The sequence below is a fragment of the Callithrix jacchus genome, chromosome 7, assembly GCF_049354715.1.
Source record: "Callithrix jacchus isolate 240 chromosome 7, calJac240_pri, whole genome shotgun sequence".
NCBI classification, from domain to species: Eukaryota; Metazoa; Chordata; class Mammalia; order Primates; family Cebidae; genus Callithrix; species Callithrix jacchus.
The window spans coordinates 100,597,741-100,610,666 of NC_133508.1; the positions used below are offsets into that span (position 1 = coordinate 100,597,741).

Below are 12,926 nucleotides of genomic sequence, written 5' to 3' on the forward strand. Positions count from 1 at the left end.
ACATCATAGGTATACTTATGCAAACCTCCATGGTATAACCTACCATACACCTAGGATATAGCCTATTGTTAGCAGTTTATAAACCTGTACAGCATGTTACTATACTGACCACTGTAGGCAACTGTAACACAATGGTAAGTATTTGATTATCTAAACACATCTAAACATAAAAAAGTACAATAAAATACAGTATTATAATCTTACAGGACCATCATCATATGTGGTCAGTTGTTGAGCACATTGTGCTCAACATCATTGTGCAGTGCACGACTATATCATGTAGTATACATAATTGTCCATGCTACACTTTTATATGAGTGGCAGTAAACTAGGTTTGTTTACACCAACATCACCACGAAATGTGAATAATGTGTTGTGCTACAATGTTATGACAGCTGCTGGGTCACTAATCAATAGGAATTTTTCAGCTCCCTTATAATCTTGGGGGACTCTTGATATATATGTAGTCTGTCACTGCTTGAAATGTTATGTGCTGCATGAATGTATCTGTTAAATGTATAAACTGAAGAGTTGAAATCCATTTTTGACCAATGTAGAGTCTAAGTAGAAGGAAGACATAGAACCAAATTTTTCATCTAGAAAAAGATTTAAGGCTAAGCGCAGTGGCACATGCCTGTAATCTCAGCACTTTGGGAAGCCAAGGTGGGCGGATCACAAGGTCATGAGATCAAGACCATCCTGGCCAACATGGTGAAACTCTCTCTCTACTCAAAAACACAAAAATTAGCTGGGCATGGTGGTGTGTGCCTGTAATCCCAGTGACTTGGGAGGCTGAAGCAGGAGAATTGTTTGAACCTGGGAGGCGGAGGTTGCAGTGAGCCCAGATTGTGCCACTGCACTCCAGCCTGGGTGACAGAGCAAGACTCTGTTTCAAAAAAAAGAAGGATTTAATTAAGTCTTCTGTTCACATAGTACATGCTTCGAATGCATAAATTTACTGGAGGAAGAGTATTCCAGGTGGAAAGAACTGCAACACCCTGTGGCAAGACAGCGCTCAGCATGACTGACAAATAGCAAGAAGGTAAGAGTGGCTAAAGTAGTATAAAAAAGGAGTAGAAAATGAGGCAGTTGAGGTGGTCAGGTGTTAGATGGATATATGGCCTTACACGTCATTAAAGGTTCTGGATCTTACCATGGTGTGATGGGAAGTGAGTAGCACCTAAAATGTCCTTAAAAATATTATTTAAATTTTATATTATGTTTTGTATAATATTTTAAAAGTGGGAATTGTTAAGAGATTATGATCTCATTTGGAACTTAAATGACTTCATAAGTCATACTTCTCATTTATTTGAAACTCGAGTTACTTCATAAAAATCAAGTTTTTTCATTTTTAAAACATGTACAAGATGACATATTAGAATAAGCAATGTAATGATTACAAATGACATAATCTGATACAGAATTCGGGACAAAATTGTTTTGAGACTTCTATATGTGAATATTTATATTACAGTGCACATGAAACATATATGTACAGTCTAATGAATATCTAGAGTGAATCAGTGTAACCACTATGTAGGTCAAAAAATAGAACATTGCCAGCACCTCTAAAACCGTTGCTATTTGACTTTTAAAAAAAGAGCTTACTTAGGACTATAATCTGTGATAATTATCTACTTAAATGTCAACTGAAATCATGTGACCAATCTTTTTATGGGCAAAAGGAATGTTCCCTTAAGTCCATATTTAATTTCAATATGGAAATTGAGTACATATCAACTTAAAATCGATTCACATTTCAGTATAGGGATGTACAATCTCTAAGGCATTTATTTTTAATTAAAAAGATATATCGCATATATAAAAAATAGAACTATAAAACTTAAAGATAATGTATACATTTTCATATATTTTAGGGAAAGAGAATCTAATAGTAACAGCTTTAGGATTAAAAAGCATTTGATTAAAGTAAAATCAAAGACATTCAAAACTTTAAGATCTCATTATGTGTTTTATTATAATAAATTAGGTAAAATGAGACTTCTTTGTTTCTGGGTAGTTTCTAGTATATGCTTAGCATTCATTAAATGTTAAACAATAAAATGTGAATTAGGCTAACCACAGTGTATCTAAAGCATACATTATTAAATTTGAGCCTATTTAAAATTTTATATTATAAAACTACATGTCACTGATTCATAACCTATCTCAAATAAATAAATAAGCCCAAAAAAATCAAGATTTGTGTTTTTAAATCAATATTTTAGCAATAAACTACCAGACGACAACAAATATGTTGGTCAAAATTAAAATTAAACTAATAATATTTAAAAATAAGGAACTTCATATTAAAATTAGATTTTTCTCTATGGAAAAATTCTACAAACATTTTGTAAATGCATTTGAAATAGTCAAGAAAAAGAAGGAAATGAAATACAATAAATAAAGGTAAGCTATATAAAGATATACTAAATGGTGGGTAAAACTAAATGGACAACTGGGATAAAAATAACATTTAGAAGTATCACTCTTAAGTTGTAGTGCAGCAGCCCCTGAATTATGCTCCCTTTAATTTATGCACATGATGGATAGCTTGTTAAGGGGCATATCTGTAACCATTATAATTGATAGTAGCTGAAGGCAGTCAGGCCATAATTTCTATTTAATGGATGGGATAGTAAGGGAACAAAGCCTGCAGTTGCATTTTAAAATAAGTGCCGAGAGTTTACATTTATGTCCAAAGTAATACCTATATTCTAGAGAGGTATTAAATTATTTGAAAGGAGAGAAAAATCAGCTGTAGCAAGATCCATATATGATTAAATCAAAATTTTGATTCAAGCAGTAACTAAAAAAACCTTACAATAAGAAGAAAAGAATGTTCAACTAACCATTTGATAGTCCATTTCCGTACTCTTGTTCTTTAGAGCTTGTGGGAGAAGCAAATAGACTCATTTGACAAGTTCCAGTTGTTGGAGAGTAAATTATAATACTTTTCTTCCTTGTGATTTTTGAAGGATCAAATGACTAAAAATAAATAATAATTTAGGGCAGAAATAGTTATGTTTAGTTACAGATCTTTGAAATTACATACCATTAAAAAAATCAGCAAAATTCAAACTCATTTCCTTGTTCTTTCTTTTCAGAGTACAAATATACTTAGTAATCACTCTCAAAGTAAACATTATTCTTCCAAATTAGGTAGGCATTTCAGGTCTCTACAACAACTAGAATATCTCAATTTGATATTTATGAAATTTTAGCATTAAAGAGTTACTACCTCTTGAGATGGTATTTGCAAACAGGTTGGAGATGGTCAATTCTCCCAACCACAGCCTGACTTTTACTTTTAGCTGAATTTGAAGTATAATTATGGGTCCGGGGCAGGAAAACTCTCAGAGGTGCTTATTACTGAGCCTCACATAGAAACCTTAGGAAGGATCACTGCTGACCCACAGCTTCACAAAGTGGTCCTGATGTAGTATCTTGCTTCAATAACCAAAATAATGTCCAAACAATTGAGTCTGGCATTTAAGGCCTTTGAGGATTTGGCCTATCTTACACAATTCCTCTTAGCAGCTTCCTCCTTTGTGTTTCCATAGGTGATGGGCATACCTCTTATTACAGGTAACATATTTTAATAAGTTTTAACTTTTCTGTCTGTCCCATTAAAATTTGCTCCTGAAAATAAATATTTTTTTCACTTTTATATCCTAGAGAATGAAAAAAATGTGTGATGAATAAATGACTTACAAGGAATAGTCCAGTAAACTTGGCCATCTCCCTCTACTCAGAATATACTAATTTGTTTATTGGTTCATTTATCCAATTATTCACTGCTACCTACAGCTCCAGTCACTAGGTTATGTGCATTTGGGCCTCAGATCATTCTGTAATCTCCACTTGTAATGTCCTCTCTTTTATGTTCCCCAAGACCTAGTCTTTCTTCAGTTTAGGTCCTCATTCACGATCCCCTTGTCATACTACTAATTGTTCTGTCTCCTGAATTTCCTTAAAACTTGCTTTCCATAAGGCTTACTCATCACCCACCAGCATTGCTAACAAATGTGTACAAAGAAATATAACAAATTGTTCTGGTCTTAAAAAGTGTTTACAAAAAGTTAGAACAACAAAGAGGTTTTAAATTAGCATGTAAGCTACGAAATTCAGAGAAGAGGGAAAATTCAGTTGGCTGCAGTAATCTGTCACAGAAAAAGGCATGAGAAATCTGAAATCAGAGGTGAAACAGATAGCGTAGGATGGATCTGGGGGATATAGGAAAGGTCTGAAGACCAACATACTGGATATAGCTTGGCAGTAGATTTGAAAAAGTTACTTAACTCTTCATGGTCAACAATCCCTCCGTCCCTCCCTCCTTTCTTTCTTTCTTTCTTAAGACGGAGTTTCACTCTTGTTACCCAGGCTGGAGTGCAATGGCGCAATCTCGGCTCACCTCAACCTCCGCCCGCTGGGTTCAGGCAATTCTCCTGCCTCAGTCTCCTGAGTAGCTGGGATTACAGGCACGCGCCACCCTGCCCAGCTAATTTTTTGTAATTTTTAGTAGAGACGGGGTTTCACCATGTTGACCAGGATGGTCTGGATCTGTTGACCTCGTGATCCACCCGCCTCGGCCTCCCAAAGTGCTGGGATTACAGGCTTGAGCCACCGCGCCCGGCCCAACAATCCTTTATTTTTAAGAGATCCATGGAATAAATAGTGGCTGTCTCATCTTTTATAATAATCCTAATATTAGTTTCAAAATCAATAGCATTCAAAAAAAATGTTTTTACAGTTAAGATTTTAAATACTGGGAAACAATATTTAATTATATTGAGAAACAAAAGGCATTTTTAATTTTATGTATCCATAGTGCCCACAAATGCAATGAATATCTTTTACAAAAAATCAAACTCTAGGCTGGGTGCGGTGGCTCATGCCTGTGATCCCAGTACTTTGGGAGGCTGAGGAGGGTAGATTATGGTCAGGAGATTGAGATCATCCATCTAACACAGTGAAACCCCGTCTCTATTAAAAATACAAAAAAATTAGCCAGGCGCAATGGCATGCACATGTAGTCCCAGCTACTTGGGAGGCTAAGGCAGGAGCATTGCTTGAACCCAGAAGGGAGAGGTTGCAGTGAGCGGAGATTGCACCACTGCACTCCAGCCTGGGTGACAGAGCGAGACTCTTTCTCAAAAAAAAAAAAAACAAAAAAATCAAACTAGAATATCAAGTTATAACTCTAAAGCAATCTTTTTTTTTTAATGGTGAAAGGGTTTTAAGTCTCTTTATCAGGTGGTTACTATTACCTCTCCATCTTGAGTTTTCACCTGTTTATATGTATTCAGTCATAAAACACGACATTTATCCAATCCCTACTCTACTTTTCCAAGAATTTATTGCCCAGAACTATTACACTGTGTATGTACAAGAAATGAAAGCTGCTACCCAAATGTACATTTATGTCAATCTGTTTTCCTATTTTCGCCAAAAAATTATTTTATCCAATTGCCAAATGTCTAAACATTTTAACTGTAGATCATACATTTCTCTTCAGAAACAATTTTCCAGCTTTCAAAAAATAACTCTGTGTGTGTGTGTGTGTATTTGCCTTACTTTAAAAATACTGAGGCTTCTTTTTATTTTTGATCATTTGTATTGGTTAAAAAAAAAAGTCTACCTACAACTACTATATGTAGAAGGAAAACTGAAAATCTACCCTTTCCCTGCTATACCACTAAATAGTCTTCATTAAATATGCACTTTTGTTTATCTGCCCTACTGGTACACACAAAGGCATAACCCTACATCCCTAAGCTTTCTTTCCCTCAAGCTTGTACCAAGTTTCTCTAACTTTTAATCTCTGAAGAGGTTTAAAAGTAATCCTAGAATCCATTTGAGAATTTCCATTCTTCCATCTCCCAAACTTTGAAGGTCTTGGCCTACTCATTAGTCTCCCACTGAAGCAGAATTAAGAATAGTGGGATTTGAGAGATGGAGCTACTAACTGAGAAGACAGCACTCCTTCCACTCAGCAAGGACAAGTGCTACCCATGAGCCCTTTAGTAAAACAGGAAGAAAAAGTAAGAGGACTAAATTTGGCTAGAAAAAAGCAAGAACCCAGGATGCAAACAAAATGTAAATAAATAAATAAATAAATAAAAGATATCAGCTGGGCGGGGTGATTCATGCCTGTTATCCCAGTACTTTGGGAAACCAAGGTGGGAGGATTGCTTGAGCTCAGGAGTTCGAGACCAGCCTGGACAACATGACAAAACCCTTTTTCTACAAAAAGTACCAAAAAATTAGCTAAGCATAGTGGCACATGGCTGTGGTACCAGCTACTCTGGAGGCTGAGGTGGGAAGATCACTTAAATTCAGGAATTTGAAGCTGCAGTGAGCTGTGATCACACAAACACCACCACTACCACCACCCCCAACTCACACATGAAAACAGATGTCACAACCACTTCTGTAATAATTTACAAGTTCTTGGCTGGGCACGGCAGCTCATGCCTGTAATCCCAGCACTTTGGGAGGCCAAGGTGGGTGGATCGCTTGAGGCTGAGTTCGAGACCAGCCTTGCAACGTGGGAAAACCCTGTCTCTACTAAAAATACAAAAATTAGTTAGGTGTGGTGGTGCCTGTATTACCAGCTATTTAGGAGGCTGAGGCATGAGAATTGCTTGAACTCAGGAGGGAGAGGTTGCAGTGAGCCAAGATCACACCGCCACACTCTAGTCTGGGAGACACAGGGAGACTCTGTCTTAAAAAAACCTCCCAAAATACTGCTTGTAATATTTCCTGATTCCTTAGTTATTTAATACCATTTCTAAACAAAGGAAATGCCACATTCTAAGATGCTGCAATCTGCCCCATCCAAATGCTACTGTACTTTTTATAAGGAGGTCTAACCTTGTACATTAGCAAAACTAAAATTTGGGCATCAATTTTTCTGCTTAAAAAGAAAAATCAATCTTCTCTCAATAATTTCAAATAGATGTGATATTTTCCTTCAGTATGTTTCACAAATTGTAGCTTGCTTTGTCACGTGGTTTAAAGCATACGCTACCAAAAAGGTGCCTGAATTTTATTGTTTTTTTTTTTAAACCTATTATATACAGTCTAGAAAGTACTAACTAAAAATTCTTGCAGGATGAAATATGGGATTTAAAGGATACTTTATCATTATTTTGAACTGCTAGCCTATGCTAAAATATTTAAAATACAGAGAGTATAGTGTCTGGCCAACCAGAAACAAAAGGGCAGCTAGAAGGAGATAATTCTTTATAAACTTACACTGGTTATTTAGGCTATGGGAATGTAAGATATAATTAATATGCATTACTAGTACTAATTTTGAAACTTACATTAGAAAACTCTAGCATTAGCTGCCTCAGAGACTTTTCACAATTAGGGCCTAAGGTTCCTTTAGGAGAGTACTAGATACCAACCACCTTCTTATTCTTCTTTTTTTTCCTCTTTTTTGAGACAGAGTCTCTCTGGGTCCCCTGGGCTGGAGTGTAGTGACACAGTCTTGGCTCACTGCAAGCTCTCTCTCCCAGGTTCAGGAGATTCAACCCCCACACCTGGCTAATTTGTGTATTTTTAGTAGAGACAGGGTTTCACCATGTTCGCCAGGCTGGTTTCCAACTCCTATACTCAAGTGATCTGCCTGTCTTGGCCTCCCAAAGTGCAGGGATTACAGGCATGAGCCACCGTGCCCAGCCCCAACTACCTTCTTATCAGCTACCACAATTACCAACCTTAATGGTTCTAAAAATGTTGGGGTTTTGCTTTTATGGTAGCTATGGAGAACAGAAACATTTTGAATTTATCTCAATGATCTTACAGAGACAGCAGGGAAAGAATACAACTAGTATGTTAGAGCTATGGCATTGAATTATGCATTTGCTAAAACTCATCGAATTGTACAGTCAAGATCTTTGAATTTAATGATATGTAATTTCACCTTGATCAAAAAATATTCACAAGAAAAATAAAATAGCTAAAAACATTGATATACTGATTTTTCTATTTATACTGATTATTTTTTCACAACTTAAAGATACTAAGATTAATTTTAATAATAAAGGTATCATTACTATCATTCTCTTACACTGTAATTTTTTTTTCTAAGAGGCAAAGTCTTTCTCTGTTGCCTAGACTGAAATGCAGTGGCACTATCACAGCTCATTGCAGACTTGAACTCCTGGGCTCAAGAGATTCTCCCACTTTACCCTCCTGAGTAGCCGACTAGAGATATGTACCACCATACCAGCTTATCTAACAAAGAAAATTTTTTAGACACATCACTATATTGCCCAGGCTAGTCCCAAACTGCTAGTCTCAAGCAATTCTCCCACCTGAGCCTCCCCAAAAACTGGGATTACAGGCCAGCGCCACCTTGCAGGCTTCCAGAGACTTTATGGTTTGGCTTTACTTTAAGCCTATGATCCTTCTTGGAATAAATTTTGTACATAAAATGAGATATGAAGTGCATATTAATTTTGTATATGAAGTAAAATTAATTTTTTTCTATATGGTTACCATTTATTAAAGACTTTCTTTTCCCCCACTGAACTGACCAAGCATTTAAAAATATTTAACAAATTTAGTCAACTGCTAAAGATAATATGAACCAAACACAGTATTAGAAATAAGATTTTCCAAAGAGAATGAAGAATCATGAAATCTTTAAACAATTATACTAACAGAAAGATAGCTGCGGTATATGGAAGGAACTGTAGACTTAAAGTTGGAAAGCCTGGGTTCATATAATGGTTTTGCTGTTCCCCAGCTACACTATCATGGACACACCACTCATCTGAATTTCAGTTTCCTCACTTAACTAATATGTTCCCTCAGTCAACCAGCAAAGAGCAAAGAAAGTAGGATAGGGCAGGTAGGAGGCAACTGGCACTGCCATGTATCTCAGGCCAGGATCCACAGCAATCACTTTCTTCCCTCATAAAGGGAGGTGAGAATGGGGGTGAAGGCAAACAAATTCCGACCATGCTATTCAAACAACAAAAAAAGTGAGGGTTTTTGTGGAAAATCTCCCTAGAACCAGGATGCTTATCTTAGGCTCTACTCTAGGCAACTTGTTTTCCTTTTAAACAAGGATATATGATAATATTTTCCTATGCCAGAATGAAAAGATTCAGCATGAAACTAGATTGATGGGCCCATCCAAGAATCCACAACATTCTGTGGGACAGAATCTCTCTACAGGTAGATTAGGGCAGGGCTTTTCCATGTGTCTTCTCATAGCCCATTCTTGAGACGGAGCCTGGAACTGTTCCAAGCAATGCATATGACAGGCAAAAGGGGTGGGGGTATGATGACAGGTAAAAGGAGCGGTTGAGGAAATAGCTGCAGATTTGCAACTCCTAAGCTTACTCCTGTCCCATTCTGGGCCACTATAATTTTTTTTTTTTGAGACAGGATCTGGCTCTGTTACCCAGGATGGAGTGCAGTGGTGTGAGCACAGCTCACTGCAACCTCCACCTCCTGGGCTCAAGTGACCCTCCCACCTCAGCCTCCTGAGTAACTGGGACTACAGGTGCATGCCACCATATCTGGCTAATTTTTTATACTTTTGGTAGACAGAGTTTTGTGATACTGTCCAGGCTGTTCTCAAACTCCTGAGCTCAAGCAAGCTGCTAGCCTCAGCCTCCCAAAGTGCTGGGATTACCGGTATGAGCCACTGCACCTGGACCTATAATTTTATTTATTTGCTCCTTTGAAAAATTGCACCTTGGTCCTCACTTTCTCCAGGAGGTCAACTGTAGTAGATGTGTGCTAATAATGTATCTTGTGCATTTTAACTTTTTTTCTTAATAAAAGTATTTTGGTTTTGCATTTTTGTATATTTTAATCTAAGGTCCTTATTTTTTACACTTTGTTCTGAGGTACACAAGCAACCTCAGGGATAATTTGACAGCAGCTCCAGGTCGTCACAGCAGGAACACTTTTTGTTGTTAAATTATCACAACTACTTGGAGTACATAGCCTATTAGACTATCTCATTTTTGTCAATAACGGCTGGCTTTTCTACTACAACGTCTTCTTAGACTCCTCCAGCTTGATGATTCTTAGGATACTTGGTTTTAGTTGATTTGCCCTGTGACTTGATCACCTTTTACTGGAAGGTTGGACGTGAGTATGAATAGGAAGGTGGTGCAGAGAGGTTAGAGCTTAGCCGGGTGAAAGGCCTAGAGAGGAAGCCAAGGTTACATGAACTTGTCTAGACACTTAATAAAGGATTCCTATTCCAAGCCTCTAATTGTAGAGTACTAGACTTGCTTTCACACCAGATCCATGCTTCACTGAGATTAAACTAAATCCACCACACATATTGAGGGGGGTGTGTGTGTGTGTGTGAAAGTATGAGCTGGTGAGCAGAGGTTTTTAGAATGAAATGTCTATACCCATCTGTGTTGCCCAGGAATAAATGAAGCAAGGACAAAAATCCTTAATTTTTCCAGCCAGGTGTGGTGGCACGTGCCTGTAGCCTTAGATACTTGGGAGGTTGAGTTGGGAGGATCACTTTAGTCCAGGAGTTCAAGGCTGCAGTGAAACATGATCATACCACTGCACACCAGCCTGGATGACACAGTGAGATCCTTACTCTAAAAAATAAAATAAAATAAAATAAAATAAAATAAAAAATCCTTAATTTTTGAAAATTCTGGACTTAGAGACCCAGACCCATTACCAAGGGATTTTTTTTTTTTTTAAATAGTATCTGGAGTCACTGTCCTGCTTTGTTGCAGTAGTGACTGGAGAGTCATAGTAGCTAAAGAAAAAGGGAGTTTCATTTACCTGCTGTAAGAGCACTATAAACTTACATCATTTTGTTCAAACAGGGCAAATACAATAGAATGAATGTACTGGGTGACATGTGGCTCATCCTGGATGGGAGACTAAGAAAGGGAAAATAAATTTATTCAAGTCACTCAGAAGCTTTTATATAGGTGCAAAAAATATCCATCAAAGTGGCCACAAAATTGATTAATAAGGTAGAGAAATGTAGCTCTATGTTTACTGATAGAAACCAAAGCTTGGTGCAAAAGTCTGAATTCACGAAGAGAGGGAAGGACAGAAGGTAAGCTGAGTGTGTACCTGTCTATTCTTTTCTTGATCCCTTCCCCACCTTCCTGAACTTCAGGAGACTGAGCTCCCTTGGGCTCTGATAACTTTATCACTGGGGTGTGTTTATTTGACAGTCGATTTGCTGTACTGGGCACTTGTTTTCTGTTGTACTGTTATAACACACACTGTTCCTTTCCCCCTCTTTTTCTTTTTTTCCAAGAAAATACAATGAATAAATAAATACTTGTTGGTATGGGGAAAAAAACAAAAACAAAAGAAGAAGAAGAAGACACATAATTATAAACATAAACATATCTAACAGGAGAGGCCCAAAATACATAAAATAAAAACTGGCAGAATTGGAAAGGAGAGATAGAAAATTCAACTATAATAGTTGGAAACTTCAATTCCCTGCATTCAATAATGAATAGAAAACTAGATAGAAAATCACCAAGGAAACAGAAAATTTGAACAAAACTATATACCAACTAGACTTAACAAACATCTATGAAACCCTCCCCCAACAACAGCAGAATACACATTCCTCCCAAGTGCACATAAAATAGAGGATCTGGCAGGATAGACAACATGTTGGGCCACCAAATGGGTCTCAACACATTTAAAAAAGATAAAAAACAATACAATGGTCTCATAAAGAATGTTCTTTGGCTGCAAGGAATGACAGTAAAAATTGGTAACAGAAGGAAACTCAGAAAATACACAAATATATGTAAATAAAACTATACGTTGCTAAATAACCAATAAGTCTAAGAAGAATTTTTAGATTCATTGGTTATTTAGCAATGCATTTAGGAATTTTTTTTAAAGTTAGAAAACACATTAAGAACAAAATGAGGTTGGGCATGGTGGCTCATGCCTGTAATCTCAGCACTTTGGGAGGCCAAGGTGGGTGAATCACTTGAGGTCAGGAGTTTGAGACCAGCCTGACCAACATGGAGTAACTATGTCTCTACTAAAAATACAAAAGATTAGCTGGGCGTGGCGATGCATGCCTGTAATCCCAGGTACTTGGGAGGCTGAGGCAAGAGAATTGCTTGAACCTGGGAGGCAAAGGTTGCGGTGGACTGAGATCCTGCCATTGTACTTCAGCCTGGGCAACAAGAGTGAAACTCCATGTCAAAAAAAAAAAAAAAAGGACAAAACATACAAAAACTTACAGGATGCAGTGAAAGCAGTACTGAGGGAAATTTACAGCTGCAAATAGCTAAGTTTAAAAAGAGAGCTCTCAAATCAATAACCTAAGCTTCCACTGTAAGAGATCAGAAAAAGAAAAGCAAACTAAACCCAAAGTAAGCAGAAGAAAAAAAAAAAGAAAATTAAAGAGAAAACAAATTAAATGGAGAATAAAAAACAATAGAGATCAGTCATTCCAAAAATCAGTACTTTCAGAAGATCAATAAAATTGGTAAGCCTTTAGCGAGACTGATGAAGAAAGGAAAGAAAGTACAAAGGGCAGGTGAAAGGAAGGAAGGGACAAGGAGTCAAATCATAAAGTCAGGAATGTAAAAGAGATATTACTACTGGCCTTGTAGAAATAAAAAAAATCATAAATGGATACTATGATCAATTACATGCTAATAAATTAGATAACCAAAATGAAATGGGGAAATTTCCAGAAACACATAACATACCAGAATTGAATTATGAAGAAGTAGAAAATCTGAATAAATCAACAGCATGTAAAGACATAGAGTTAATACTCAAAATAAAGAAAAGCCCAAGACCAGGTAGCTTCACTGGTGAATTCTACTATTTTTTTTTTTTTTTTTTTTTTTAGGAGATAGAGTTTTGCTCTTGTTGCCCAGGCTGGAGTGCAATGGTGCAATCTTGTCTGCCATTACAGA

At 36.9% G+C, this 12,926-nt stretch overlaps 1 protein-coding gene across 10 annotated transcripts in view; it reads right to left on the reverse strand.

Annotated features, from left to right (window-relative positions):
• Window positions 1-12,926, reverse strand: part of ITGB3BP (integrin subunit beta 3 binding protein) — a 108,375-nt gene that overhangs the window by 61,896 nt on the left and 33,553 nt on the right. For all 10 annotated transcript variants that reach the window (XR_008472978.2, XR_008472977.2, XM_054236370.2 and 7 more), the window contains one exon: window positions 2,856-2,991. Coding sequence is in view for 8 of the 10 variants with exons in the window: in XM_009001392.4 (XP_008999640.3) it covers window positions 2,856-2,991 (136 nt within the window). In the remaining 2 variants the exon portion in view is untranslated. The remainder of the gene's footprint in view (window positions 1-2,855; window positions 2,992-12,926) is intronic.